At 41.1% G+C, this 27,752-nt stretch overlaps 1 protein-coding gene across 1 annotated transcript in view; it reads left to right on the top strand.

Annotated features, from left to right (window-relative positions):
• The window catches only part of LOC133931862 (ras-related protein Rab-26), a 65,575-nt gene that overhangs the window by 16,193 nt on the left and 21,630 nt on the right, over positions 1 to 27,752 (top strand). The window contains exons 3-5 of the mRNA XM_062378808.1: positions 12,421 to 12,462; positions 15,534 to 15,600; positions 26,629 to 26,681. Coding sequence (XP_062234792.1) covers positions 12,421 to 12,462; positions 15,534 to 15,600; positions 26,629 to 26,681 — 162 coding nt within the window. The remainder of the gene's footprint in view (positions 1 to 12,420; positions 12,463 to 15,533; positions 15,601 to 26,628; positions 26,682 to 27,752) is intronic.

The following is a 27,752-nucleotide window of genomic DNA, read 5'->3' as shown; positions in this document are numbered from 1 at the left end:
TGTTTTTATGCCGCTTGTTATGATCCGCTGTTTGTGCACCTTTTATAAAGTAGAAAATAAATATCTACCAAACACCAGGTGCAGTTTTTCTGTGTCTGTTTTAACAACAGAGTAAACAGCAGGTTTTAATCACTGTTGTTATCGCACTCTGTTGAGAGCAACTTTCTGTGTATGGTTTCATTCCTGGTTTTGATTGGATCTTAGGCTGCTGCCCACCAAGTTGATGAATTTATCTGTACCTCAAAGACCTCCACGTCAAGATGTGACGTCCTTTGAGACTGCTATCCTAAAATAAATGGATCAGGTAGCAGGAAATGGCCTCTCATAGACAGTTTGAAGAGAAGTTTGCATTTATTACAGAGGAGAACACCAAGGCGGGAGGATGACAAGATAATTAAATATTTCCACCTTATTGCCTCTTCCTCTCTCCTATAATAACACATTATACAGACTGCAATACTGGGTCTGGTATTCTGCAATATCATCCTCTTTCCATGTTATGAGTGAACAAGACCACCACAGCATTAACTATGATTTTGACGGTGAAAAAAAGTGAACATCGATTGTTTTTTATCTGCTGGTAACATGGCCCATGTCAACAATGATTTACAAACCTCCCGAGGCAAAAGCAAGTGATTTTTTCAAAACACTGAAAAAATAAATGAGGGCGTTTGATTTGAATAATGACGACTGGAGCTGAACGCTCTGACAAGCACATCAGCACAGTGCTGTAAATAGTTCGCTTTGTTTTGTAGCTATTTCGAGGCCAACACACAACCCTCATAGTGCTTTGCAAAATCACTGTTCCAGTGCTCTACGCCTGTAGCAACACTGTGCCTTAAATACAATAAACCGTCTCTTTTTAGGTCATGACACTGGTGTAAGTTTTATTTCAGAACAATCAACAGTATTAACTGCTGTAAGAATATACTGCAATACTGCAGAAACTGTCTTGAATACTGTAAGAGAATTAGGCAGATTGTGGGTCAGAAAGTTGAGTGGGGTCGCACACTAATCAGAAGGTCCCCCATTCAGCGTAAGTGTCCTTGGTCAATACATGGAACCCTTAATAGCCCCTGATGGCTGATTGATGTTTGACAGATAAGTGCTGCACATACAAGCTGTGTATAAATGTGCGGGTGAATTACAAAGCTGTACTGTAAAGCACTCTGAGTGGTCATGAAGACAAGACAAGTGCTTTATTAAACAGTTAAACCACAACAATAACTTTTCTTAACCATTGTATCACCATCGAAAAAGGCCAGCGTGATTTGAATCTAGTTTCACTTTTATTATTATTTTATTATAATGTGACTCCTCTATTGTTAAGGTTTGGTTTAGACACACAACAACTATGAAGATTTATTGCAGTTGCTGCTTGGAATTAAAACGTGGTTGTTTTTCTCGGTGACTGTCTTGTGTGAAAGTAACATACAGTTCATTGAACTGTGCAACATCAGAGTATTTAATGAGTGGCACATTGACATATTGTGATTGTCATTAAAGGAATACTGTCACAAGAAGAAAACGTTCAGTCAATCTCTGGCTGTCTTTATACCATCTAACAAAAGTTTTATTACTACACCCCGAACTTTGAGGTCATTCATGATAAGTGACAAAGGACAAAAGAGACACTTGTTTCAGCGAATGTAAGAGGTCCTCAGGATGTTCCTTGATGAGCTCCTTCTCCATAAAAACCCTAAAGGACTTTAAAGAGAAACAGTTGACTGCTGTTCAAAAAAAGGGTCATTTCAGATCGTGCATCTTTGGAAATGAATAATGCCGCTCTGAATTCCAGTCTATTTCAACTGTGTAATCCTCCTTTATCTCAGTGAACCAGTACCTGCCCTGGAGAGAGCAGGATGAGCAGCAGAGCAGAAGGGTGGAGGTGGTGGTGGGGGGTTAAGTGTCTGACACACACACACTCAAACACAAACAACCACAGAGACAAATTCCATATACTCACACAAGTACACAAAGAAGCAAAAACAAAACAAGCATGACTGTACACACAAAAAAAGATTTTCAGTTGCCCAAAACTCTGTTTTCCATCTTCTGTCCTGTCATATCTCCCCCCCCACGCACGCACACGCCTTTCTTTCCCTCCCTCTCACTCTCCCTTGTTCCATCTGCCGAAAGTGCAATAATAAATGTCAGCGTCGCTCTGTAATCACAATAACCTAAAAAACGGCAGTTACGAAGAAAATAAAGGCGGAAAGGATGAAGTATAAGGCAACAACAACAGTGAGGAAGATAAACAAATAACCCGTCGGGCCCAGCTTTTGGTTATCAGGTGCAAACATGTTCACTTTTACATAGAAAAGCCAATGGGGACTGCATCTGTAAAGCAGCAACCTTAAGCAAGTTCCCTCATCTTCATCAACACACAGATACACAATGACTTTTCATCAAGTGTCCAGCCCAGACTTTTTCAGCTTGACAATATTAAATCCTCGAGAAAATGCTGCAGTATCACACATTACTCCTAGACTACTTTAACTAGAAAGTGTTGCTAACTGTTTCCTTATTTTAAACACAGAGATAACACTTGGGTTCAAGCAGAAGTTTTAAAGCCCAGTATGACTTGTTGGGAGAAAGCGACATGTCCTAATAGGATTTCCAGCTTATTGTTTGGGTAATGCTATCTTGTCTGGGAAAGGATTGACTGGTTTATCCAGGCTTTACATGCTGCACCCTTAAATCCAGGCAGTCTGCAAAGTCTATTCTAATGCCCTAACACAGGCTCTACAAGCTCTTTAATCCTTGATAATTCATTGGATTCAGAACACTTCTGAACAACAGGTTCATTCAATTATGTTTGTCCAACTTCACTGAATATTTAAAGATGCTCTAATCAATATTTTCTATGCCCCTGCAAATGTTTTTGCGGGTCATCCGTCCCATTCACGTGAACATGATATCTCAAGAATGCCTTCAGGGAATTTTGGCACAAACATTCACTTGGACTCAAGGTTGAACTGATGAAGAAGTTGGTAGCCAAATGTCAAGGTCACGGTGGCCTCACAAAGTATGTAATGTTTTTCTTGAACTTGATATCTTACGATCAGCTTGAGGTAATTTCTTCAAAAATAGCACAAGCATAATTCAGCTCAAATATGAATTGATTAGCATCTGGTGGCCTGGAGGGCATAGGTCAATGTCAGAGTGATCTTAATTTCCTTTGAATCTGATATTTTAGTATTACGAGTAGGGAATTTCATTACATCCGGCACAATTCACTTGGAAATATGGATGAACCCAATAACTGATCACTGATTAATTGATAACTGACCAGATTTTGGTCGTCAAAAGGTCATGGTGTCCTTTTTGGCCTTTTGAAGTATTTTGATTTCAGGATTTTTGATTTCATAATTTCACAGTGACCTTATATGAATCTGGAAAAACATATGTAGACATATGCAGATAGAACTTGCCGTGCTTGAAAAATGCGTGCAAACGCAGTGCGTTAATTCTTGTTATTCTGATAATGAATAATAATCGCCAATGCAGGTTGATTGTTTTGGCTTATTCTCTCTACTCTTAAAATCACAGCAGCTAGTTTATATATATATATATATCTATTGGCAATCTTCAAATGATTTGTATCACTTACCTCTGTACAACCAAAGCTATAATGTGTTTTGTAAGTTAATAAACCATAAAAATGACAATGAAATTGTTTTGTAAAATAAATAGAAAGATGTGTTTATTCCACCTAATTTTGCTAATGACAAAATAACGTCCTTGGCCGGGGTTGGTAATATGAAGAAGAGTGTAATGATATGTATGATGATAATATTGCGTGATTAGGTATCTGTGATCATGAAAAAAAAAACATCCCCCAGTGATTACATGCTCAATACCCACACCATGTATGAGGACTGCTGCAAAGGAGAAGGAAAGAGAAAGAAAGACTCCTTCTCTCCATAACAAAGGCAGTGGAGGACCATTAAACTCAACAGCACCTCATTAAAATTAGCAGGGAGGGAATATAATGATACAAATCTCCATTCAGATTCGTTCACCAGGAATGATATCCTCAGGGAACCCTCTGAAAAAAGTAGAGGTTCTCCTGAGATGGAAAGAGAAGACAAGTGGAACAGACACGTCTTAAAGTGGCCAAGTCAAACTCTCTGTGGCTGGCTGCCCACAAATCTAAATCTTTACTAAAAGTTGTGACAGGCCAAAAAAAGGAAGAGAAGGAGAGAGACCTCTCACGGGTACCTGGCTATACAAACCATCAGCGAGATGGGGAATAGTCAGTGTGAGGAGCAGTAAGACATTGATACTAATATGGGAAGAGAAGGATGACAAAAAGGGAAATGGGAGAGAGAAAAGGAGCACACGGTTAAATATTTTAAGACTTGATTGACAGAGCGAAATCACAAAGGTCAAGCCAGAGCAGAACAGGAGGGAACGATACAGGGAGGAGGGTGAGAAAGGGAGGAAGGAAGATGAAGTTTTGAAAGGGAGGCTGGGCGTGGGGTGCTTTTATAATAAGATGAGTTAAAAAAAAGAGGGAAAGAGAGAGGGTTGTAGAGGGTGACAAATCCAGGATTAGTTTATTTATTGCCAAATACAGGGTGTGAGCCATGTCTGTGCCAAACCACTGAGGATGAAATGATGAGAGAAGGGGAGAGGAAATGTCTTTCAAACCAACAGATTCAGCGAGGCTGTCTGCGATGTAACAAGACTAAGAAAACTCACCTGGGATAAGTGTGTCAAAATTGGTTTTCAGCCTTTAGTCACTTCCCACAAATAAGTTTAACCAAAACACCAACCTCATGCAGAAATCCTCCACTTTCATTTTGCTTTATTCTCTGAGCTGAAAACCTCCACATTTTCTTTCTTTCAAAACATTTCCGTCTCCTCAGTGGATTTAACCTTGGAGCAGTAAGACAGATCTCCAGAGAGATCAGCTGCTCTGTTACAGTTCATTCAAATGGCAGACACGCTTTTTCCCAAGGAACATGGAAAGTACATTCAAACTTAATAAGAAGAGGTCGGAGTCTCGAATCGGAAGGTGAACATTGATGCCTCAAGCTAGAAGCTAAACTCAGAATGACCACATGCTTTTAATGATGTTGCCAATGTGCTGGTTATAGCAGGTATAATGTTCAAAAAACACTTAGTGATGGAGCAGCGATAGTGAGGTTGTGTGGATATACACGCTTTAGTTGGTCCCAGCAAACTTACTGGATTTATTTTATGTTAACCCTGACTTTAATTTGAGTCACGTCCCATCCACTAATATGGAGGAGGGACGGTTAATAACCTATAGTGCAGCCAGCCACCAGGGGGCAATTGGGACACTTTGGCTTTACTTTCCACAACCGGACTCTACGTCCACTTTTATATACAGCCACTGGAAACCAAACTGGACCAGTTTATGTTATAGATATTTCAGCTGCTTGTGGCACTACAGGAAAAGACTGGAAATCACTAATTTCTGCAGGATTCATCATCTGGGGATCATGAATACCTTCATCATATCAAGAGACCCAATAAGTCATGAGGATTGAGATCTTCGGCCATTAAGATCTGTCCAAAGTGTCATGGTGATCAATCCAACACCTGATACTGAGGTCTGGACAGAATGACCAGCCAACCAACATTTATCCCCAAACAATATCATCTCTTGCTTGGCTAAAATCATTTCTCATGGAAACAAGTGAGTGATTATCTCTTTAACCACATCTTAATGCGAAAGAAAGATTTAATCTCAAACAAGAGAGTCGAATGGAAAATAATTCCATTAACAACAGGGGACCTCTTGGGTGTGCAATTCCTACCCGTCAGGGCAAAACATCACAAGTTAATTCCTGCCGGTATTTTTTCTAAGTTAATGATAAACCAGTTAATAAATATACTTCTTATATCAAATGCCTCCAGCACATTTCACATGGTGCCTTTATCTTTATTTTATCTGAATCATGGGCTGTGTTGGCTTCTTATCAAGAACAAATTCAAGTCCATTTCCTCCAGGCTGCTGAGCTAACATGGCAGGGTGCTCCTGCTGTTTGAGGAGCTCACACAAGACGTGTGTGTGTGTATATACAAGGTGAGAAAGTATTGCCAGATAGATTTAAGAGCAACAGGAAGGTTTGTGGAATTTTGAGGACGATAGACTGTGATCACTTATAAGAGCAGAAGAACACAGATTAAACATTGGATGAATTGGTTATATCTCCCATTAAACATTTAAGAAATGAGGCCATTTACACAGCACGTGTGCTACTGATAACATGAATGATTGCTCCATTACATTCAAATAACCTAGTAAGCCATAAGAGATGAAACGATAAAAATGGATAGACAGGTTGACACCTTGTATTTCGTGCAAACGTTGACCCCAAATGTTTGAGTCAGTATAAAATATCAATCAAACCATTGCGTTAAAGATTGAAAGAGCACAACCAACCATCAGGACTTTCCCCCACAGTCCACCATGTTTCACCACTTAATGTCCTCTTACCCACTCGGGAAAATACGGGTAAGGAGAGGGGTATTTTACAGCGGTTGCAATCTGCAGCCTCACCACTAGGTTGAGCTAATACTGTGTTTTTGATTTTGGGTCTCAATAGGACTTGAGGGAAAATGTTGCGATTTTCCTTCTGCAAGGAGCTGATGGATTATAAAAGATGCAGCTGGATTTCCAGTGACCTCAAAAGGCTCCACGTGATGCGCTTTTGGCCAAAGTGGTTCTGACCAATCAGCGTCCTGCTGTGGGCGTCAAGGACAGTTTGTCCTCCCCTGTCTCACATCTGCATGATAGACCGAAGGTGATTGGATGACACAGTATTACTTTGGATGCACATGCCCTTTTCCAAACATTTTTCTCCAAAGCTTTCCCAGGTGGTTACAACACATGGCGTGTAAACAGCCATCTGCCACCTCAGGTTACAGTAACATTATATTTTTATGAGCACTGAAGCGACAAGGAATCCATTAGTAAAACAAAACTCTCTTTTATGGCAGACATTACCGTCCTCACAGTGTGAGAGACCAGGTATTCATTGATATTGTTTCTCTCTTGTTTCCATGCAGTCTATGTATTTGTCCCAGTCTTCTTAAGCAAGTTGGGGGACGTTCAAATAGTCAATTAATCTCTTATCTAATCTCATTATAGGTATATATGATGAAAAAGTGGGAAATCAGCCTTTGTAGAATTATGGGCTCCATCGTAGTTACAGATTTTTTTTTTATACCAGATTAGCTTCCTGTGCCTTTCTCTGTCTCTAGCGTTCATCCATCTCACCAACATGTGACCATACAGCAAGTTAGTACAACTACTTTGTTAATCGTGTAAAAATTACCTCTTTGGATCCAGCTTCTCAAATTTGAAGATAAAAGCGGTTTTGTTTTGCATGACAGTAATACACAGAATATCTTGGGTTTTTACATTTGTCGATTTTGTATGAGCACTTTCAGAAAATGATCTGCAGGTATATTTGTAATAAAATCGAATAGTTACAGTAATTTTTCAGTTGACAAGACTTGATGAGGCTGTTGACAGATCTGTTGGTGCCGGGTTTTAATGACATTGGAGTCATTTACATATTTTCTCTCTCCTCCATCTCAGTTTCTTTTCGTCTTTTTTTGTCAGCTTAATTGAAGACATGATTGTGTGATTGAATTCATTTTTTTTCATCGTCATCCGCTTATCCGGGGTCGGGTCGCGGGGGGAGCAGCTCAAGCAGGGGGCCCCAGACTTCCCTTTCCCGGGCCACATTGACCAGCTCTGACGGGGGGATCCCGAGGCGTTCCCAGGCCAGTGTTGAGATATAATCTCTCCACCTCAAATGATTGAATTCATTTTTCCAAAATTGTTAATGGGCAAAACCAATCAATAGTTCTGTCTGCTTCTTTGCCTGCAGTGTGAGCAGCCTTGTCGTGATTGGTCAATTCATCTGCACAGTAAAGGAGCTATCTTAAAGTAAAATCTTAAAAAAAGAAATAACCTGACTGCTCCCCAAAATTAATGACCAAATACCTAGATTGCCCCCTGGTGGCTGGTTGCAACATAGGTCATAAACCGGCCTTTTCCGTGTTCTCACAGATGTTTGTCCAAGTGTTTGTCAGGATTGGTCGAGCGCCTGTATTGGCGGGACCTCGCTACCATTTCTTAATCCTCTGATTGCTACTACACAGACACTGGCTCAGAACGTGCACTATGGCGGCATTCGTATCAAGGATATTTATATATATATTCAAAGTCAGGTCAGACTGGCAGGTTGATTGACATATAGCTTAGAGCTGTATGAATATTATGGCTGCTGTTGAATATTAATAGTGGTTTGTCAACAACTCAACACTGTCTGCCGGTATTTGTGTATTTATTATTTGCTTGTTTGCTCGTGTGTATCATCCTAATGGGATTTAATAACTGTCAAGTATTTTGGTGTTGTAATAATGAATATGGCCAGCTGTTGTTTTTCATTTGTCTTTTAGTCGTCCTCTTTCACTGTCATTTGCATGTACAATTAATAATTGTTAGTGGGTGTGTTTGTGTGCACACGCCTCGGGCATCTACAGTGAAACTTAAAAGTTGTCTGTCTGCCAAAGCCCATTTCAAAATATTCCACTTTAGTGCTGACATTCTTATCAGCTAGTACCCATACACACAGACACACAACTCTTTGGTTTCAGCATTTAACACTGAATTCCTATTTAGCTTGCTTCATTAATTTTAAGGGAAAGAGATAAACAAAAAATAAACACTACAAGTAAAGTGGCTCTAGAATGTCTCATCATCAATGTTGGAATATTTTATATTCATCAGTCCACTGTCAATCATATCTGCTCATCACCATAACGCAGTAATAGGACACATTTATTTTATGCTGGGTCACAATCATTCTCATTGAACCCATTTGTTTTCTCTCTGACTGGAGGACTCTTATGCTCTTCCAAAAAAACGACCCTCAGAGACTGTGGTCCTCTCGTATAACAGATGGCCGTTTGCTTTATAAAACTGAGATCACAGAGATGATCCCGTGAACTCAGACTCTGTAAACTGTTACGTCATTGTCTTCTAAACTCCTTGTTGCACTTCGCTAGACTTCCCTCTCCTCTGGTCTCTCTCCCGCCATCACTTTGGTTATTGAGCCGCTCTGACGGACCTCATCAGAAAGCGGATCGAAAAACAAGAGAGTTCGGGAAGGGGAGAGTGAGACGTACAGAGAAAGAGAGTGAGGAAGAGAAGAGGTCAGGAGGGACGAGAAATGAGAGAATGAGAGAAATGGAGAGGAGAGAAGAGGAGGGGAGAAGAGATGCAATCAGAGTCTCAGGTTATTGAAGAAGCATTAGCAGGGCGGCCATGCAGATTATTGTTTATGTGCAAAGAACGGAGTGTGTGTGTTTGTCGGTCACACTTTCAGTTTGAACTTTATATCTTCAGAGTTTGGCCTCCTCTATGCTTGGCTGTGCGTCCTTCCGTCCCGCACTCGTGCACATGATATCTCTCAATCGCCTTTTGGGAATATCTTTAGGTTTTACTCAAAATACTCACAACTAGTTTGATTCTGTTGGTCAAATGTCAAGGTCTCCATGACCATCATTATAGTTTTATGGGATTACATTCAGGCCCGGGCATTAACTGATGGCAGAAAGCTGCAGTGCTCTGTGAACAGCAGACACAAAGAGATTTTTCATTTGTCCACTGGCACAACACATGAAGGGTCCCACCAGGATTTGTCTCAGTAATCGTGTGGAGAGAGCTTCACGAGCAGTTAGTAACACAATCTGCCTGAGTATTAAAGCAACCAAAGCTTGTATCACAGCCCAGTTTGTTGTTTGACGGCACGACCTCAACAGTTACACCACATTTGAAACACTGTTGCATCTCAGGAGTCATACGAAAACCACATTAGGAAAGAAGTGATTTTTTTGTTCGTTCTTTGATTTCTCCATGGAAACTGCTTCACATATTTCCAACTGCTCGCCTCACATCTATGATGTGATAGATTTCACATCAACGCCAAAGCACTCTGCAGGATGTCGTGGACTCACAGTTATGTAAACACCCGGCCTACACACAGTGCTGCGAACATCTCCACTCTGGTGTAAAGTGGAACATTAGTAACACCCCGTGTCACTGTAACACGCTGGCTCCCATACCTACCAGACATGAACAAAGTCTTTCAGCTGTGGTTTTTGCATTAACGGATCACACCAAACGAATTTGACAACAAACCTTCGGTGACTTGTACGAGTTGAAAGCCTGGAAACATCTGCTCTGGTGGAGCTAACGTGGAGTAGCAATGGTTGGGATGGCTGCACTCCTGAAAGTCTCATTTAATGTGTAATTACATTTAAGTTTAATGTCTAATAACAACATATTGCTTTTTGCTTGTTTTATGTCTGAGTTTGTGTCTTAGTTTATTAAAAAAACAAATACAGTCTAAGTTACATACCCTTAATTTACTGAGTGAAGAGCTAGGACAGGTGATCAAACTTGGTTTTGTGGTCTGTCAATGATTGATATTTACGATTCGAGTTCAGGGAGGCTCCGACTCAATTTGTAGAATTACGATTATTTTGTAAACCCCTTATTCTTTATAATTATTTGGGCGGATAATTGGCTTCGCCTTGCCTCCAGTAGGAAACGTGCACCCTCACAATTGTTGAAGGGGTAAATCCTCTAGTGTGCAGCAGCCCTAAAAAAATAATTGTTTAAGACGCTACTGATTCTGCAAGTCTCAGAAGCTCAGGCAGGGAGTTTTGAAGGGAAAATAGGAATAATGGAGAGCCAAATATAAGTATCTCAGATAGGTGCTCCATTTGAAAGGTAAATTAACTATAACTCATAATATCCCCCATGCAATATGGATGAAATGCATTAAGAATGAGGCAAAGTGTGCTTTTGAGTATGCTTACTCTGTCGAAGCCGCCAGCACCAAAGCAGTGATCTGTACATAAAAACAACTTCTGGTGCAGATGATGAGGCGTTAAGTAGAGTGGCCAAATAAATTAGGAGGATGCGGCATGCTTGTATCAGTGCTCACTCCTCCATGTGGAACAGCTTTCTTCCATTATCGGGCATGTGGGTAGATTCCAGTTCTTTTGCTGCACCTGCTACAGTTTCTGCTTTGTCAATACAAACATGCCATAATAATGCTTCCAGATTTACAGGGGTTATATAATTACTATGCTAAGCTATGGATGAGGGGTTCGGCCAATGCTTTGAATTTCAGATTTAACAGTGAGATTTCCTCTCCCAGTTCTTACAAGTGCTGTTGAATCTGCTTATTCAGTCAGAGAGATCTCCCAAGGTCTTCATTTAGTGCCCCATAGAGACCTCAAACACAACACTGAATACCAAATTCCATGGTCTCATCAAAGAAGGAACATTGGTGTGTGTGCTCCTTTTTGACATTGTCATGCAGAACCACTACCGCAATGTCCCCCAGGGCGCAAATGTAAAAGGAGCCCATGGGGTCATCATCACAGAGACACAGACACATCAGTAGCATCCCAGCAAGCATGTGGTGGACAGAGATGTGTGTTGGATTTTTCGAACGTTACACAACATGATAGAGACTTTTAAAATGCATTGAAAAATTACTTTCACCAGTTGGAAACCGGCCTCCCGGACACATATATGCCTGTAGCCCCGCGGAACATGTTGCATTGCCGTGCAGATATCCCCACGGGGTGCTGACCAAGGCAGTGTACTCATCCATCTTGTTTGCCAGTATAATTACATCCCCTGTAATGATAGATGGCAGAGTAAGATCTGCTCTCTGTGTAGTGGAATAGTTTAAAATCAGGTGGGGGCTGCAGCAACTGGTGACCATCAATTTGAAAAATAGGCCTAAATCCAATATATTTCCTTTTGCATACATATCGTGTGTGTGTGTGCGTGTGTGTGTGTGTGTGTGTGTGTGTGTGTGTGTGTGTGCTGCACTATGCAAAATTGCCTGGAAGCCATGTTTGTAAATGATGCAACTCCCTGAAACAATGGTCTTCATCATAACAAAGTTGTGTGTGTTTGTGTGTGTGTGTGTGTTGGTACATTGCCTTATAACCATAGATAGTACAAGGTGCTGTCATCAGAGAGATAAAATAGAGGCTCAAGGCAGAGGCCAAGCGCTTATTACACCAACTGTGGTCACAAAAGCCAATGGTAATAAATCACACACGCGCACAAACACAGGATCACACACACGCACACACACACAGACACACACACCATTCACTTTCCATATTCTATTTCCTTCCAGAAAGGTGGTCGTCCACTCAATCAGTGGCTGAAATCATCATCATGCTGCTGTGTTTGTTTAAATTGCTGATTCAATTCACTTGTGTGACGTGTCAGTTTTTTGAGTTTTCTCCTCCTGTTCCTGTTCCCTTTGTTTTCCATATCTGCAGATTTCCAATTATATTTACAATTTGTTTTCCTTTCCTCGTGTCTTTCAGAATAAAGTTATGAGCATTGATGCTGTGAAGGTCAAACTGCAGGTAAGAACAAAATATATCTCTATGAAAGTGTGTTTTTCAACGACTGTTTGCCAGCTTTATTTCTTATTGTGGGAGATAGAAAAAACTCAATGAAGACGTGATGAGGCCCTCTTTAATTTCTATTAGCCTGACTGAAGACACTGGAGTGAATAACTGACTCTCCATCAGATTACCAAGCTTGGAAGTTTATCTGCAGGAGACACAAGACAGGCGGAGAGGCTGATGAATGTGAAAAAAACAGCATTAAATATTGTCTGATGAGTTTTTTACCTCAATTACACATCGCTCACCCTCTCTTTCCCTCCTTCAATTTCCTGATGGAGCTGTGTTCATCCACCAGTCTTATCAGGGAAATGTGATATTTCAGGTGATACTATAGGTTCAACTTTTATGAAACTTGCAGGATATAAGATGTAGCACAGAATGGTTGGGATATGCGGCCAAACTCAAAAAAGGAAATTACTTTATTTTGGTGTTCAAATATTAAAGGTCAACGCCACTTTGACCTAACAAAATATATTTTTGTTCTTGTGAACGTAGCTTGTCATTGACACCTCAAGGGAATTTCTTCAAATTTGGTACAAAAGGTTCAGCTTGACTTAAAGATGAACTGATTAGATTATGGTGGTCCAATGTAAAAGGTCAAGGTCATGGTAACCTCATGTTCTTGTGAGTGTAATATATCAGACAAAAGATACAGACCTGATTAGACTTCGGAGGTAAAGGGTAAAGGCCATGTGACTTCACAAATCTATATTGCCTTGTGAACATTGCATCTTAAGAACCTCTCGAGAGAATCCCTTTCAAATTTTGCACAAAACAGTTCACTGAGACTCATGGATTAACTGATTCGATTTGGGTGGTCAACAGTTAAGGTCACAGTGTTCTCACAAAACATGTTGTTGGCTTCTTGACCATGGGAGAGGCGGTGGTCTAGTGGCAGAAACTTGGACTATGGGCCGAGAAGGTCTCTGGTTCGTCTCTGGTTCGACTCTACGGAGAGACAACAAAAAGACGAACCTGGATTGATCTGTCCAAAAATCCAAGAGTCTCCCTACCCTGTCTAGTGCCCCTGAGCAAGGCACCTTACTCCCCCAACATCTCCTCCCCGAGCGCCGTACATGGTTGCTCACTGCTCTGTGTGTCCTGCACCAGATGGGTCAAAAGCAGAGATTCAATTTCACAACCTACATGAGTGTGCTTTTGCATGTCTGTGCATGTGTTTGGGACTAATAAATGCATCTTAATCTTAATATCAACATTTTTCCTTTAGGAAGTCTCTTCAAATTTTGACCTGCTGTGAACTCAAAGATTATTAAACAGAGTCAAAGGTCATGGTGACCATAACAGTGTGGACATCTTTTATTTAAACTGAAACTGCACTGGTTGGTGAAGGTGTAATTTTGGTTTTAGTCCCTGGTCATACCAACAGAAGAGTCCAAACTGGTCTGATGTGAGCACGGAAACTGAAGTGTAATTATCTAATCCAGGGTTGGTAGTGCACTGGATTTCATCAGCTAGAAAATGTGATACAAAAAGATGAAACCTCTTTAGTATTTGCCTCCCACGAAAGATCATATTAGGCCAACAAGTTAGATAACCCATCATCTCTTCCATTTTTATTCAAATCAGAATTTTTTTTTGTATATATTTTTACTGTTAACGCACCTGCAAGGACACATGCAAATACTCCATGACAAACTCTCAGATCGAGGATTGTCATATTTGTGTCTTAATTTTGCTGACAATTAAATTGTATCTGTAGTCTTCACCTTTTGATATTAGGAAGCATTATTCTTATTATTTCTTACTGATTTTCAATTGAAAACAAATATCATTTGAGCAAGCACAAGGGAAGGAAGGAGGACAGACATATGCCAGTGTAGAAATGGGAACAGAATCAGTGAGGGAGAGTAAAACCTGAGAAATAGTGTAACGCAGCAAGAGGACTAACACAGGGTGAGATATGAAAATGCCCTTTGTTAAAACCAGAATTCCATTGTCTCTCTCATTATCTTTGTAATGACTCTGCCACTGTAATATCCTGCGACACAAAGACCAGATGAATAAGTCAGGTGCCGGTGGAATTGAATCCAGGTTACGATCAAAATGTGACTTATCAGCGGCCTCTTCTTTTGTTCTATACGTTTTATAGACTGTTCGGGCTTTTTGTTCTCACTCGACACGCACGCAGTTCAGAGTGACATCAGCTGATTTACGGTTGTATTTTTCGAAATCAGTTTTCAGATCAGCAGCTTTTCATGTCTAGACATTGATTGGAAGCTAGCGTATGAAGCAAGTCAGATTAGAGGTTCAGTGTGTTGGGTCGATTTTTTATATCATATAGATATTTATATATATAGGGCTCATTCTAAGGTAATAAAACACAGAAATTCAAGATCTAGTTGATTTTACACTAATGAGAACATGATTATATATCATTTCTGATGTAGATTAATTCTAGACACTGGACCTTTAAAACACATCTCTGGTTATTTAATGTTTTCAACCATAAAGATGGACAACATGTCCGCTTCTCAAAAGTGAGGATTGCCACCTGGTGGCTGGCTCCAGTTTAGATAACGAATCCTACGTCCTTCATGTTATCAGATGGGCTATGGACCAAACCTAAAAGTCAAATGTCTCAAAAATGTTTCTGTCATTTGAGGTAGTTGTTGTCACACTAATGTTTGTTCAAGTGTAATTTGTTTGTAATTTCTTTTATTTGTTATTTGATGATATAAAAAAACAGGGTCATTGCAATAACTCATTATCTTCACCTTAATTATCCATGTAAAAGAAATGTTAACAAGCTGCATTATCCTTTTAGAGCAATGTTAAGCTTGTTAGTAGTAGCATATTATACTGCTAATTGCACCTCACTTTCGAGCCAATGTTAAGTCCATACCTTTATTTTTATCAAAGGTCTTGTTTTAAAAGGATAAATGAAAACACTGCTGTTTACAGTTCATAGCATATAAATGCAGCTTCACAGAGAGATGCTCAACATTATGGTCATTGCTTTGCTTGATACTGATGGAGACGTCTTCCACTTTGCTCTTCCTTTGTAGATATGGGACACCGCTGGTCAGGAGCGTTTCCGGAGTGTCACCCATGCCTACTACCGCGACGCTCACGGTAGGATTCTTCACTGTTTGTTAATGTGAGTGACTGTTGGACTGTGACGGACGTTCTCCCCCCTCGAAATGTTTTGTTTGTTCTCATTCATGCGTATTGTCTTTGTTTTCTTCAAATTTCCTGTCCCCTGGATAGAAAAAAATATTGCGGTTTGATTTTCATAGACCGATACTTTTTTCTGATGTGTGTACGTGCACATTTGTATGTGTGTGTGTGTGTGTGTGCATGCATGTGTGTGTGTGTGTGTGTGTACACAGGACTTTGCCAAAGGCTCTGTGATGTGCAGATTGCCTTTGGTGGGAGCTAACCACTGGGTTGAAAAATGAGCCTGCCTCTCACACAGTGGGAGATTGGACAGGTATTGCGCTGTGCTGTGTGTGTGTGTGTGTGTGTATAATACATGTGTATAACAACCCCACTGAGTACAAATAACAGTGTCCCTTAGGACAACCTGAATGAGCAGGTGTCGGGGAACACACACACACACACACAGGTATTATCGAGACCACAAATTTCTTCTGCAGCAAACAAAAGAAGATCGTAGTGGGTGGTTCAGTGGAATTCTTATATCTTTTCAATGTATATGTATGAGTGTGTGACTACCATGTTGTGGGAAGTGTGGAGCCCTATTTTAATGGTTGTAGGTATACAATAAATAGCATTTGTGTTCTCGCTATATATGTATTTTTCTGAATCATTAAATGTGAGTGTGTGTGGGTGTGTGTAAGGTTGGCCAGCTGCCTGGCGGTATTCCGCTCTGTCAGTGCAACAGTTAACCCTTGCTGATCTTTAACAAGGCGTCCGGGGAGCCTCAAAGCTGCTCCTCGCACTTGTTCGTCTGCTACTGACTCTTAAATAAAGCTCATCCAGCCAGACAGGCAGGACCAGGGCAGACGGTGCAGCCCGAACGCAGCTGTCATGAAAGCTGTCGATTCCTGTGAACTAGTGGACAGTTTTTCATGACTCATGCTTTGAAATGTAAACATCGGGCGGGTTTGAGGGCTGAGCCTCATTGCTGAGCAGTGCAAGGTAGGAGTGAGCTCGTCCGGTCCCAAAAAAAAAAAGACTTGACAATAACAGAACCTCCACTTTTGAACCGGCACATCCATTTTAGCAATACAGCATTTCAAGAACAAAGAAATTCAAAAGGAAAGTGCGCTTGCATGACGGTCAGCCAACGCAGGGTACAGTCAGATGACGTCTCTGAGTCAGACTCCACTTCTTCTGCGGTGACGTCAGTGCTTTTCACAAAATTCAAACGAGTGGGAGGGTTTGAAGGTCTTTCTGAACCCAAGCACATATATAAAGATGAACAACAAAGATGCATTTACATGTACCGTTTAATGCAGCCGGCCACTAGGGTGCTATCGTGTCCCTTTGGCTTCACTTTTATGGAACAGTCATGTCGTCCAATTTCTATATAAAGTCTAATAAACAGGCTGCTCAAAAGCTGAGCAGTGCTCTGATTTAAGTGCTAATTAACTCAAGCATATGCTGAGAGTGAAAAACTACTATGCTGATATTTGGCAAGTATAGTGTTAACCAAATAGTAGGACGCAAATGTGTTGAACTGTGATGGTAAAAACATGATAAAGGTAGTTGCTCATAAACCAAAGTACTGGACCAATAACAATTTTAACTTGGTGATGGTGCTATAGATGAATTATTAAACATACGAGTTAATTGCAATTCATCACGATGGAAACATGGATATTTTTCATAAATTTTAGGGCACTAGTTGTTAAGGCAGAGGAAAGTTTTGATGATCATTAAAGACAAGACAAGTTTGAAAAAATCTCTTAAGGATTCATTTTCTGTGAAGAAGGACCATCCTTTACTGCACTTTGCTGCAATCCACCCAGTAGGTGTTTAAATGATTCAGACAGACTGACATTACCATCCCTAGAACCACCTTCATTGACAGAACGGTGCAAGCGTGAAATGGGGAGAGAGGATGAGGGAAGACAAGCAGCGTGGGGTCGCCTTGGAACTGAACCTGCGTTTGCTGCCGGAGGGCTCAAGCCTCTTTCCTCGGGGCGTCGGTGCAACCAAGTCACAGAGTTGAGCATTTCTCAAAGTGTGACTTTGCTCCCTGGACAACTATCGATGTTTTATTCATAGCTGGTCTGGATTTCAACCTTTATTAAGCCATTAATGAGAGAGACCAAGAAGATCCAGACACTGACTTGATGGTTGCTGTGAGCTCAGTGCAATCTGCCAGCCCCATCTGGTGTAAGAGGGCGCCACAAAAGTCCAGCTGGGTCCGGGAACCAGCTGCAGACTGTTTTTCCCCCCATCTCTCCCTCCCAGATGAGCTGACAGTTTGTCATTTCCACAGCATGTAGCGAACCCACGGGGTGTTAATAGAGAGGCAAGCAGGTTCAGAGGGGGAGATGAGTACCAATGCAACAGAACACTGAGAGATAGAAATCTGAGAGATAGAAATCTGATGCATGGGGGAGAAGGTTCTGAGCAAAAAGAGAAACTAATTCATCAAATCAAAAAAAAGAAAAGAAGAGGTCCAGAGGAGCAGAGGAGTCAGGCCGGTTCAAACAAACAACTAACCTTCATCGCCCTCTGCGTCAGCCAAGGCCGGAAACCACTCTCTTTTCTCTCACTCTGGAGACAAAACTAATGTGGAGAGTACAGGGTGAATTTAAGGTTAGAGTGGACTCGTGGTCGAGCATTCGAAAGAGCCTTGCCCTGTAATGAAGAGGCACAGGAAATCAAGAAGAAGGTTGGTTGAAGTGCTCAGGTAACAGAGGCCACTGAGAGGTTTCACTTCATTCTCTGATCTTTAGTAACAAATAACTTGCAGGCACTGAATGTAGAAGTGAACTTACAGAATCAGCAGCATCACTACTGCTAACCCTCTGATCGATTGCTTTTATTGCTTTTAAGAGTTCTTTAAAAATGTCTCGAAATATTTCTCCCATGATTATTCCACTTCTCGTAAATGCATCTTACTTCGAAAATCTCCCTCTGCATTCTTCATATGTGAAGAGTTTTTCCTGAGATTACGTCTGTAACAAGCTTTTCTAAAATGTCACATTAGCAAATGATGGACATTGAAGCTCTGAACGAAAGTCCTTATACCTCTTACCTTATCGCACAGAAAAATAAGCCAACATCATATATACAAAGAAACTGAATGATAGAGGTAATACATTTCATGCAACAATGGCTGCATTGCGGATGACAGCTCTGTATGTGTGTGAAGGAGTTGTTGGGGCTGTGCTGTCCAGAACGAGGTGCTTCACGGGCTTCATTTCCATGTAATGACCACCGTTCTCTTTGTTATCCATGGGTAGAGCAGGGGGGGGTGAAGTCGAGTGCCAAACCAACGTTCCCACACAGCTTTCCATAAGTGATGGCTGCTCACCAAGCAGCCGACTACTGCTTTTCCCAGTGAGCATCTTGTTGTTATTGCAATGCCTCGATGAATTGGTCTATTTCAGAGGTTTTCAAACTATGAGGCACACCTCTCCAGTATTTACAAAAAAAAACATAACCGCAGCAGGGGCTGTGACATGCAGCTCATGGCGGAATTTAAAGTACTTAAGAGCAATAACTAGGTAATGTGTGAAAGAAGAGGTAACATGTTCTTACAAATTGGAAACTAGAAGGCCGCTCTGGGAGCTAATGCCCTTTCACATCATGTGAAAGCAGTGATTTCCATGAATTGTGTGCAGCAGCACTGTCCACAGTTTAATAATTCAACACTCTTTTTACACTTCTCAAGGTAACAGGAGTTTCAGGGGGTTTTCTCCAGTGCTGCATTCTATGGCTTTGTGCAGCATTATCTGTAACTTGCTTACATTTACTATCGTCCATAGTTTCAGCTACAGTAGTGTGCGCACCTGCACTCTGTTGTGTCTTTGTGCATTCCTGATACCGCCATTGATTAAATTAGTTTAATTGAAAGTAATGCAGAGAAGGTGCGACATAATCCCTTGATCTGCCCATTTATTCAGTTTTGCACCAAAATGAGCCAAAGTGTCTGGATCGCCACAATGTGGTTGGTTACTGTAATGCTGTAAATGGATGGGAAGTGGATCAAACTAAACACTGCACATAAAATACATTTTCAAGAAAATATCGTGAAATGTCATGATTGAGACCTTGTCATTGGCCGAGCGTGTGTATCGACACGACCTCTCTACCTGCAAGACTCTGGCTCCATATTGCAAGAAGGCAGCTTTTACATTGGCGACATTTTAGGTTCATTTCTGGATTGTGGGAGGAAGTGGAGACATATCACTGTGTACTTCCATCTAAAAACATGGTGCTGACTCTGGTGTTTTCACATCTAATGGTCGGTACTCTCCCAAATCCTTCTGCAAAGCCTCTTTAACTTTCTGTCCTGGCTGAGGACAGAGGTAGAGACAAATGAAGAACCGTAGGACGGACAGAAGTGAAATCACTTTCTTATCAAATCAGTGTCAGTGGCTCATTATTTCTTTGCTCTGCCTCATTCCGTCCCGCCTGCTTCATCTTTTATTCCCTCTGCTCCAACTCCTTGAGTTACTGCTCTCCTCACTAATGAGAGAGTGTGGGCCTCAATCAGCGGCAACCTGTTTGGGGGCGACACAAATCCCGACTAAGATGGGAGGATGGACTGCATGAGGGGAACAGCGATCGGGAGTTGAGCGGAGAAAGTACCGGAGGAAAATTAAAAATCAATGGAAAAAGAGGAGTGAGAGGGCAGGAGGGAGGTGGAGGAAGAAGAGGGAAACAGCAGTGGGAAACAAACAGCAAGGATATTGCTCCATTAAAGGGAAAAAGCCATGAGCTGTGCAATCCATCATCAAGCTTTCTCTTTGACACACAGGCAGAGAGACACACACACACACACACAAACACAGTTTCTTGCATTTTCAGACAGATGTGCGAGGTCACACTCAAAGACTTATTTGAGGCTTTATTCTTGGGGATGTGTGTGAGGTGGGTTTAGAGGAGGAAGCTCAAAAGGATGTGTGTGTGTCTGCCTGCTTAATTCTAAACTTCTTCTATAAACTATAATACCTTTGCTCATTTCATGGTCCTCGAGGTCTCGTATTCAACACACTTCACATTCCTAATAACCATTTCTTTGAAAAGGTTTTGTTCAAATACGTGACTGGTTTTAGCCGTCAACACGCCAGCGGAATTTAGAAATCACACGTCACAGTGTTGGGTCTACCCCCATCTGAAATAGATGCTGTGGAGAGAGGGATATTAGACAGAAGAGGAGGTAGAGATGACAACTGCTGCTGGAGCTGTCTGAGGAATAATGAAGGCGATGGAAGGAGCGGGCGCTGGGAGCAATTTCGCACAAGGCCTCTCATTCGGTTGAAACAGAAACATCAATGCTGGGGCAGCAACTTTCCAGAAGGGATGAAGCAAAGCTCGTCCCACACACACACTCACACACACAGACATTATTTTTATTTGCAGGAGTCCTCAACGTGCAGTGATCGTCAGCATGCTTTTAATTTTCGAGGCAGTAATGGGCCAGAAGGGTGACCGCTGGCACTGAGTTGCTGCAATTTGCAAGCTGATGGAGAAGTCCTGGCACTGCTCAGTGTGCATGTAAATCAGCTCTGTCAGTAAAAGGCACTTCAGAAGCCACGTGTCTAAACCAGATTCCTGTCATACCTCCGAAAAACTACATCCATACCTAAGGGAATAAGATAGGTAGCTTTTAGATGCTTAATTTCAGTAGAAATAGAAGCATATAAGCGTATATGTGACTGTCATGGCTGAGGCTTCATATAGAGGTGGCAAGTAATAGAGTATTTTGACTTTATTACTGTACTTAAGTAGGTTTTTCAGGGTTTCTATACTTTTATTATTACATATATTTTAACAGAAACATCTTCACTTTCTATTCTTTACATTTTAAAAACAGGTTCATTGTAATGCATTTTGCTTAGAATCCAGATAAAAACAGACAAGAGAGGGAGAAGAGTTGCCATGAATATGTTGGTGACAAATAGAAACAACATGGAGGAAAGGGAGGACTCAGTAAACATCACTGATAACGTCGACAATGAAATGAATACTTCATCAAAAACATTATACACATTTCCTTCTGGACAATATGCAGACAAATCTGATCTTTCTCAAATCATGTTGTTTTTCATTTTAGTTGATATGAGACTAGATTAAGTTAAAAACATCTTTGGATTATAGAAATATGACACAAGTCTCGGTTTGCTTTGCACAGATACAGCCTGTAGAAACGTTCCTCACGGGACTTCTTTTTGCTCTTACACTTTTCAGAACATCCCAGATGCAGTACTTTTATACTTTTACTTAAGTGGTTTGTAACACAAGTACCTGTACTTCTACTTGAGTAAGGAATGGGTGTGCTTTTGCCACTTGTATTCATATCTTATATACAGACATCCGTGCTTTCAGTCCTCTAGTTGAATGTATCGCAAAGGAAAGATCTTTCCGCAAAATGTTAAACTATTGTTCCCCTAAACCTAAATGCGAAACTTTAAAAAGTTAAAGTATTTGCGTGGCCTCTTGTAGTGGCTGGTAGATTTTTCATAATATTGGATGAACGTCAGAATTGATTAATTTTTTGTCAGCAGTATTAGTATTTTTGCTGGTCGATGTGTTGCTAATTTTGATATATCGTACTACTGGGTGACAAGACATAGCATTTACATAGCATCCAATATAATAACTATATCTGTCAAATAAATAGAGTAGAGTGAAATGTAGTGATAGAGGTATAAGACCCCATAAAATGGTAATAACCATATTGCATGAGCAAATAACTCGTGAATTTTTTGTTCTTTCTTTCATATTTTCCTGCAGTGTTTCTTTTGAAAAGAGGCTGGGTCATCCTGGGCATCAAGAATGCATATGTTAGAACCACAACCAACAAAGAGCATACTACTGACCGCCCGGTGATCCTTTTAGAACGGCACCACTGTTTGCATCCTTATATTAAACACACATTTTTGGGCTGTCACTCAAATCAAGATAGAAAATACAGTAAAACCTCTAAAAAGAGGTTTTGTATAAAGCGTAATGTATATGTAACAAGTACAACTGCTATGACTCCTGCAACCACATATTAATGCAGTGGGCTTCAGTCAAGTACTCGTAAACAATAGGATTTTTCCCCATCAATCTTGTGAAAATTCAACATGTTAGGCATTTATATGCAAATGTGGCTGTGCAATGCATGTTTATGTCACTTATTTTGAAGGGGAGAAAAGCAGCCAAGGTCAGTCAGTGTTTATTGACGCAAAAGATTATCATCCGGGAGGTGATGGATGGCTGTGCTCTTTATGGATCACTTGACTCCATCAAACTCCATCTCTTCCTGCTCAGGCTTTCTTGCAGGAACTGTAGGATAGTGAAGAGTGGTTGTGTTTTACCAAGTCAAATCAGGTAAAAGGCCATGTGGTTTGGAATACTGGCGGTCAGCACATGGGTCATGAGTGATGAGTGGAAGTGGATGTTAGTGTTTTATTATATTTCTGAAAATAAAGTTTCAACCAAACGGATTGAACAGAGATTGTATGTTAAAAAGAAAATTAGTTTATATGAGCATTATAAAGACTAATTAAACGGGCATTTTCTGATCTATGGTGAGATGTGGTTGACATATCATGTCTACAGTGTTTCGCACAGAATTAATTCAATATAAGGCGGTAACGTAGGTGCACATGCACTTGCATAAAGGTAACTCTCACACGCAACAGAGTGAAACAGAGAACTGCACTGTGTGCCAAACTGCAGCTGAACTATGAGATCTGACTGTCTGCGTAGAGGGTAAAAATGTTATGGACAAAATTCTGAGCAACCGGTACCTCACAACACAGTGACAGCGTGAGCGAGCATTCGCTAAATAGTGGTGCACACACCAATTTAGAAATCTCTTTATTCATGATTCAGCTGCAGATTAGAATATGCACCACAGTCTAGATCAGGGGTGTCCAAACTTTTTATCCCAAGGGCCGAATATAGAAAAAAATACGAAGGTCTGGGCCACTCACGCCGCAACGCCCCCCTGCCCTGGAGCGGACTGTTGACAGTGCGCCTCATTCGCTTCGCTCCGGTCGGGGGGCCGTCCTGAAGGACACCTGGCAGGTCAGGGGTGAGTTGGGCACCACCTAGTGTCTAAACTGAGAAGTGCAGTACAATGGGCCATAGTACATTACATTTAGCTCACGCTAATATCCAAAGCGACTAAAAGCCAGCGCATGCTTCTGCGTTTTCAGGGACACGCAAGCACACAAGAGCCCCTTGCGTGCCTCTTGCGTGCTTCGTGCGTCGCCCAATTTTTCTGACTATACGACATAGCTACGCAAGCCTCACGCAGACCGCAAGACTGTGATTGGTCTGCTAACTACATTGGTCTGCTAACTACATCCCTTCCGGAATCACAGAAGATTTAGAAGAACGAATATGGACCAAATAGAAGAGCGTTTGGCAGAACAGATCCGAAAGTATGACAACTTGCATAACTTGCATTTACTGGCGATTTTTTCTGCCAGAAAGAGGCTGCCACACAAAAAGAGGGCGTCTCTAATTGCTTTGCAACTTGCGCAACCCTTGGAGAACCATAAATTAAAACAAGTCCGTCGACACAGCTGCGTGAAAAGCCGCAGCTGCAGAATTATTCGCTGGCCATTACAATAAGTGCATTCAACCCCGAGGCTACAAACCCAGAACAACAAGAATCCAGAAAGTACAATTTCTTCAAAAATAAAGCAAAACTACAAAGTTCTATAAGTTAGTGCCATTTAAGTGCTACTTTTCTTTTTCTTTTTTAATTTTGATGATGCGGGCCAATTAAAAATGGATGGCGGGCCGCAGTTGGCCCGCGGGCCGTAGTTTGGACGCCCCTGGTCTTGATAGTTAATGGAAATACATCGCCTATTGTTTGACTTTGAATTTGCCTTCGGGAGCAATTAGCAATATTTTGGGGCTTCCGGTGTAGAGAGTAGATGTTCAGGAAAACATCCACTCTTAATCTTCCGTTTACTGTTTACTGGTTACAGTCCAAATAGTTTATTGTATTACATGAGTCAAACATCTCTCCACACATAACCCACCACAGCCTGTTTACCTGCAGGCAATCAAAGCCTGCTCAGACACGATTGGTCAAACTAGGAACAGGCCCTAAAGCCTCACCGACAGATTCTAGATATTCATACAAAGAATCTGAACAATGCAACACTTCTGTCTTAATGTTTCCTGGTTGTGGTCGAGCTAACTTTGGATCAGCAGACAGTGTAGTTGGCTTTTAGAAATAAGTATATTTAAGTAAGTATAATCATTATCTGTAATGTTTTCTACCCAGGGTGATGCTTGATTAGCTTTTTGAACTTGTCAGGTCCGGCAGCCAAAAAGGCAACAGGAAAGCCTCTTTCCTGTAAACATACCTGCCGTCATCCTCTGTTTCCCTGGAGGTTATAGGTGCGTCAGCAAACGTCTGTATTTTAGTCATCTTGTCTTGTCTTTTCCTCCTTTCCTCCTTGTTTGAAGCTCTTCTCCTTTTTTCCCCCTCACCATTTACGCACTTCCTGTGGCCTGGCCTCCTCCGTCTTTTAACATCGTTATTTCTGTCTAATGCCGACTATTCTGCAGCCCCGATGCATATGACGAAAAGCTCCACTGCTGTGAGAAGGTTCTCTGCCTTTGTTTGTTGTGCGGTCCAGAGAAGATATAATTGGATTAAGGACGTTGAAGGCAAGCAGCGGTGGTGCCACCTTCTTTTTACTGTTCCTTTTTTCTTTCCACCATCCTCTTGTCTCTCCCTCTCCCTGTGTTTTCTGAGTAGGACAGAGACAGACCACAGTAATTAGTCATTAAACACCCTTCATGGACTTGTTGGCTGCAGTAAACGAATGCAGGACCTAATCTTAGGTAGATTGGTGAAAATGCTGCCGTGGCTGAGGGGTGGAACAGTGTTGGAATGAGGATGGGGTGAGATGTAAGTGAATGAGGAGATGGCTGGAGGGACCAGATGCATTAGTTGGAGGATGAGGAGAGGTGCTCCTGAGCTCATTAGCTTCGGCTAATTCTCTAAAGTGAAGGTTGATCCAGCTGAGAAAATGAGCTGCGATTGCCCTCACAGGTGTAATGACTTTTTCTGTCTGAGAAGAGCTTTATTATGCACACCCTCCGGTTGGTGCTGCAAAACACCTGAGGTGATGTTCTCATATATGGCAGCGCCGTAATTAGCATTCACATGTGTGGTTATGTTGTCAGGTGCAACTCTAACGCTGTACTGAATAGTAGAGCTCAGCAATTTGCTCAAGTACTGGCAGCTTTTTAAATAAGTTTCTCTGTGAGCAGTTCTCCTGTGTAAGATCCAAAAGCTCTAGCTGAACTTCAAAACTATGAATATTTAATGACCATCTTCAAAGTGTATTGAAATGAGAATATAACTGTCCTACTGTCTTTTTGTTTTTGTTTTTAAACTATATTTTCCAAAAACTGAATGATGCTTGGTAATGCTGAGTTCTGAAAATAGTTAGTGAAGTGCTTACCCTTACATGTCTGCACAAATCACTAAATGTATTTCTTTTATTGTTGTTATTACTATTTCATAATTTTTATATTTTTTTTTAAAAATTCTTGACGTGTGGGTGTACATCTTCTCTGGTTTTACAACAATTTTCCTTCCATTTTAAACATTCACTTGAGTTCTTGTCTTTTTGTGAAACCACTCATGCGATTTATTTTAAAATTTTGATTTCCTCATTGTTCGTGATTCAGGAAGTTTGCAGCAAGAGCTGGATCTCCTCAGGTCTCCTCCTCTCCAAAACAAAAAGACCCCAAAACACACAACACAAATCTGTTTTGTATAAAATGAATTTCAAATTCCCATCTCATGTGAGGAGGTGATTTAGTAGGTCGCTGGCTGCACCGGCGAGCCCGCTGCAGCAACTTTGTGACACCACCACATTATGATATATAAATGATGTATAATACAGTATGATAATAATACGATTCTTCAATGACACTCAGTCATATTTCAAATGTCTGTCTTTTCTTCTCTCTCTCTCTCCGCAGCTCTTCTCCTTCTGTATGACGTCACTAACAAAGCATCCTTCGACAACATCCGGGTAAGAACACTCGTCTGAAACGGTTCAAGAAACAAGGTCTCCGGTGCAAGCGGTGATGAGTTCCCTCTGTGTGGTGACTGGACACAGTGAGGAGCTCAGTCATCAGGGAGTTGATGGACAGTTGAGGTGGTTCAGATATCTGATAAAAGACGTCTCCTGGGCATCTCTCCCTTTTTCTGATGTGGGAGACCCTGACTCAAAAACACTGGAAAGTTTATATTTCACCTTGCTTGGAAATGTTCATTAGATCTACAGGAGGAGTTCGAAGGAACATAATTGAAATGACCCAGAAGTATTTCAGAAAAATTGGACTATTAGAACACACTAGGAGACTATTTACACAGGGGAGGCTGCAGGGACAACTGAACACAGGTGAAACCCATGAGGAAGAGCTGCAGGCGATCACAAGGGATGGAGGAGAAGAAACTGACAATAAGACACAGGAGGACCAGGAAGTGATGTGATAAGAAGATAGCAAAGGACAACATGAGGGGTCAGAAGATATTAACTGAGGCAGAGACGAACAAAGAAAGAGTCTTTGAACACGTCCAAAATGATTCATCGGGAGAAATATATTTCAGTCTTGTGCATTTATTCATTCACCAATTTCTTTGGGCTGTAGTTAGACTTAAGAATATTAATGTTTAACAATATCTTAGTCACCTTGAGGGCAGCACCCTTGAAAATGGAGGGAGAAGTAGCTATTAGACTGATTCAGCTATCAATTTGGACCTCTCATTAATAAATTATATTAATAAAGTGAACTAAAGCAAACGGACAGTCAAGGTTGAAGGACCTGGAGTTCTGCTAAGAAGTTGCAGTATTCACACATGTGCAAAATTAAATTAATAATTTATGTAACCATTTTCAGGTCTGAATTCTTGTGTGTGTGTGTGTGTGTGTGTAGTGTAAACAAAATGCCGGTAAATGGTAAATGGTGCTGGAGTGAAAGGTTACAAAACAAACTACAAACAAGTAATGGTTAAAAAAGAAAAAAAGTATTTAATGCAGGTGCAATAACATCATACATTCATATTTTTGCATTAGATGAAGGAGTTTGTGATTAGTGGT

Source organism: Platichthys flesus, chromosome 20 (assembly GCF_949316205.1).
Source record: "Platichthys flesus chromosome 20, fPlaFle2.1, whole genome shotgun sequence".
Classification (NCBI taxonomy): Eukaryota; Metazoa; Chordata; class Actinopteri; order Pleuronectiformes; family Pleuronectidae; genus Platichthys; species Platichthys flesus.
The sequence above is the reverse complement of the archived record's forward strand: the minus strand, read 5'-3'. Positions and strand labels throughout refer to the sequence as shown.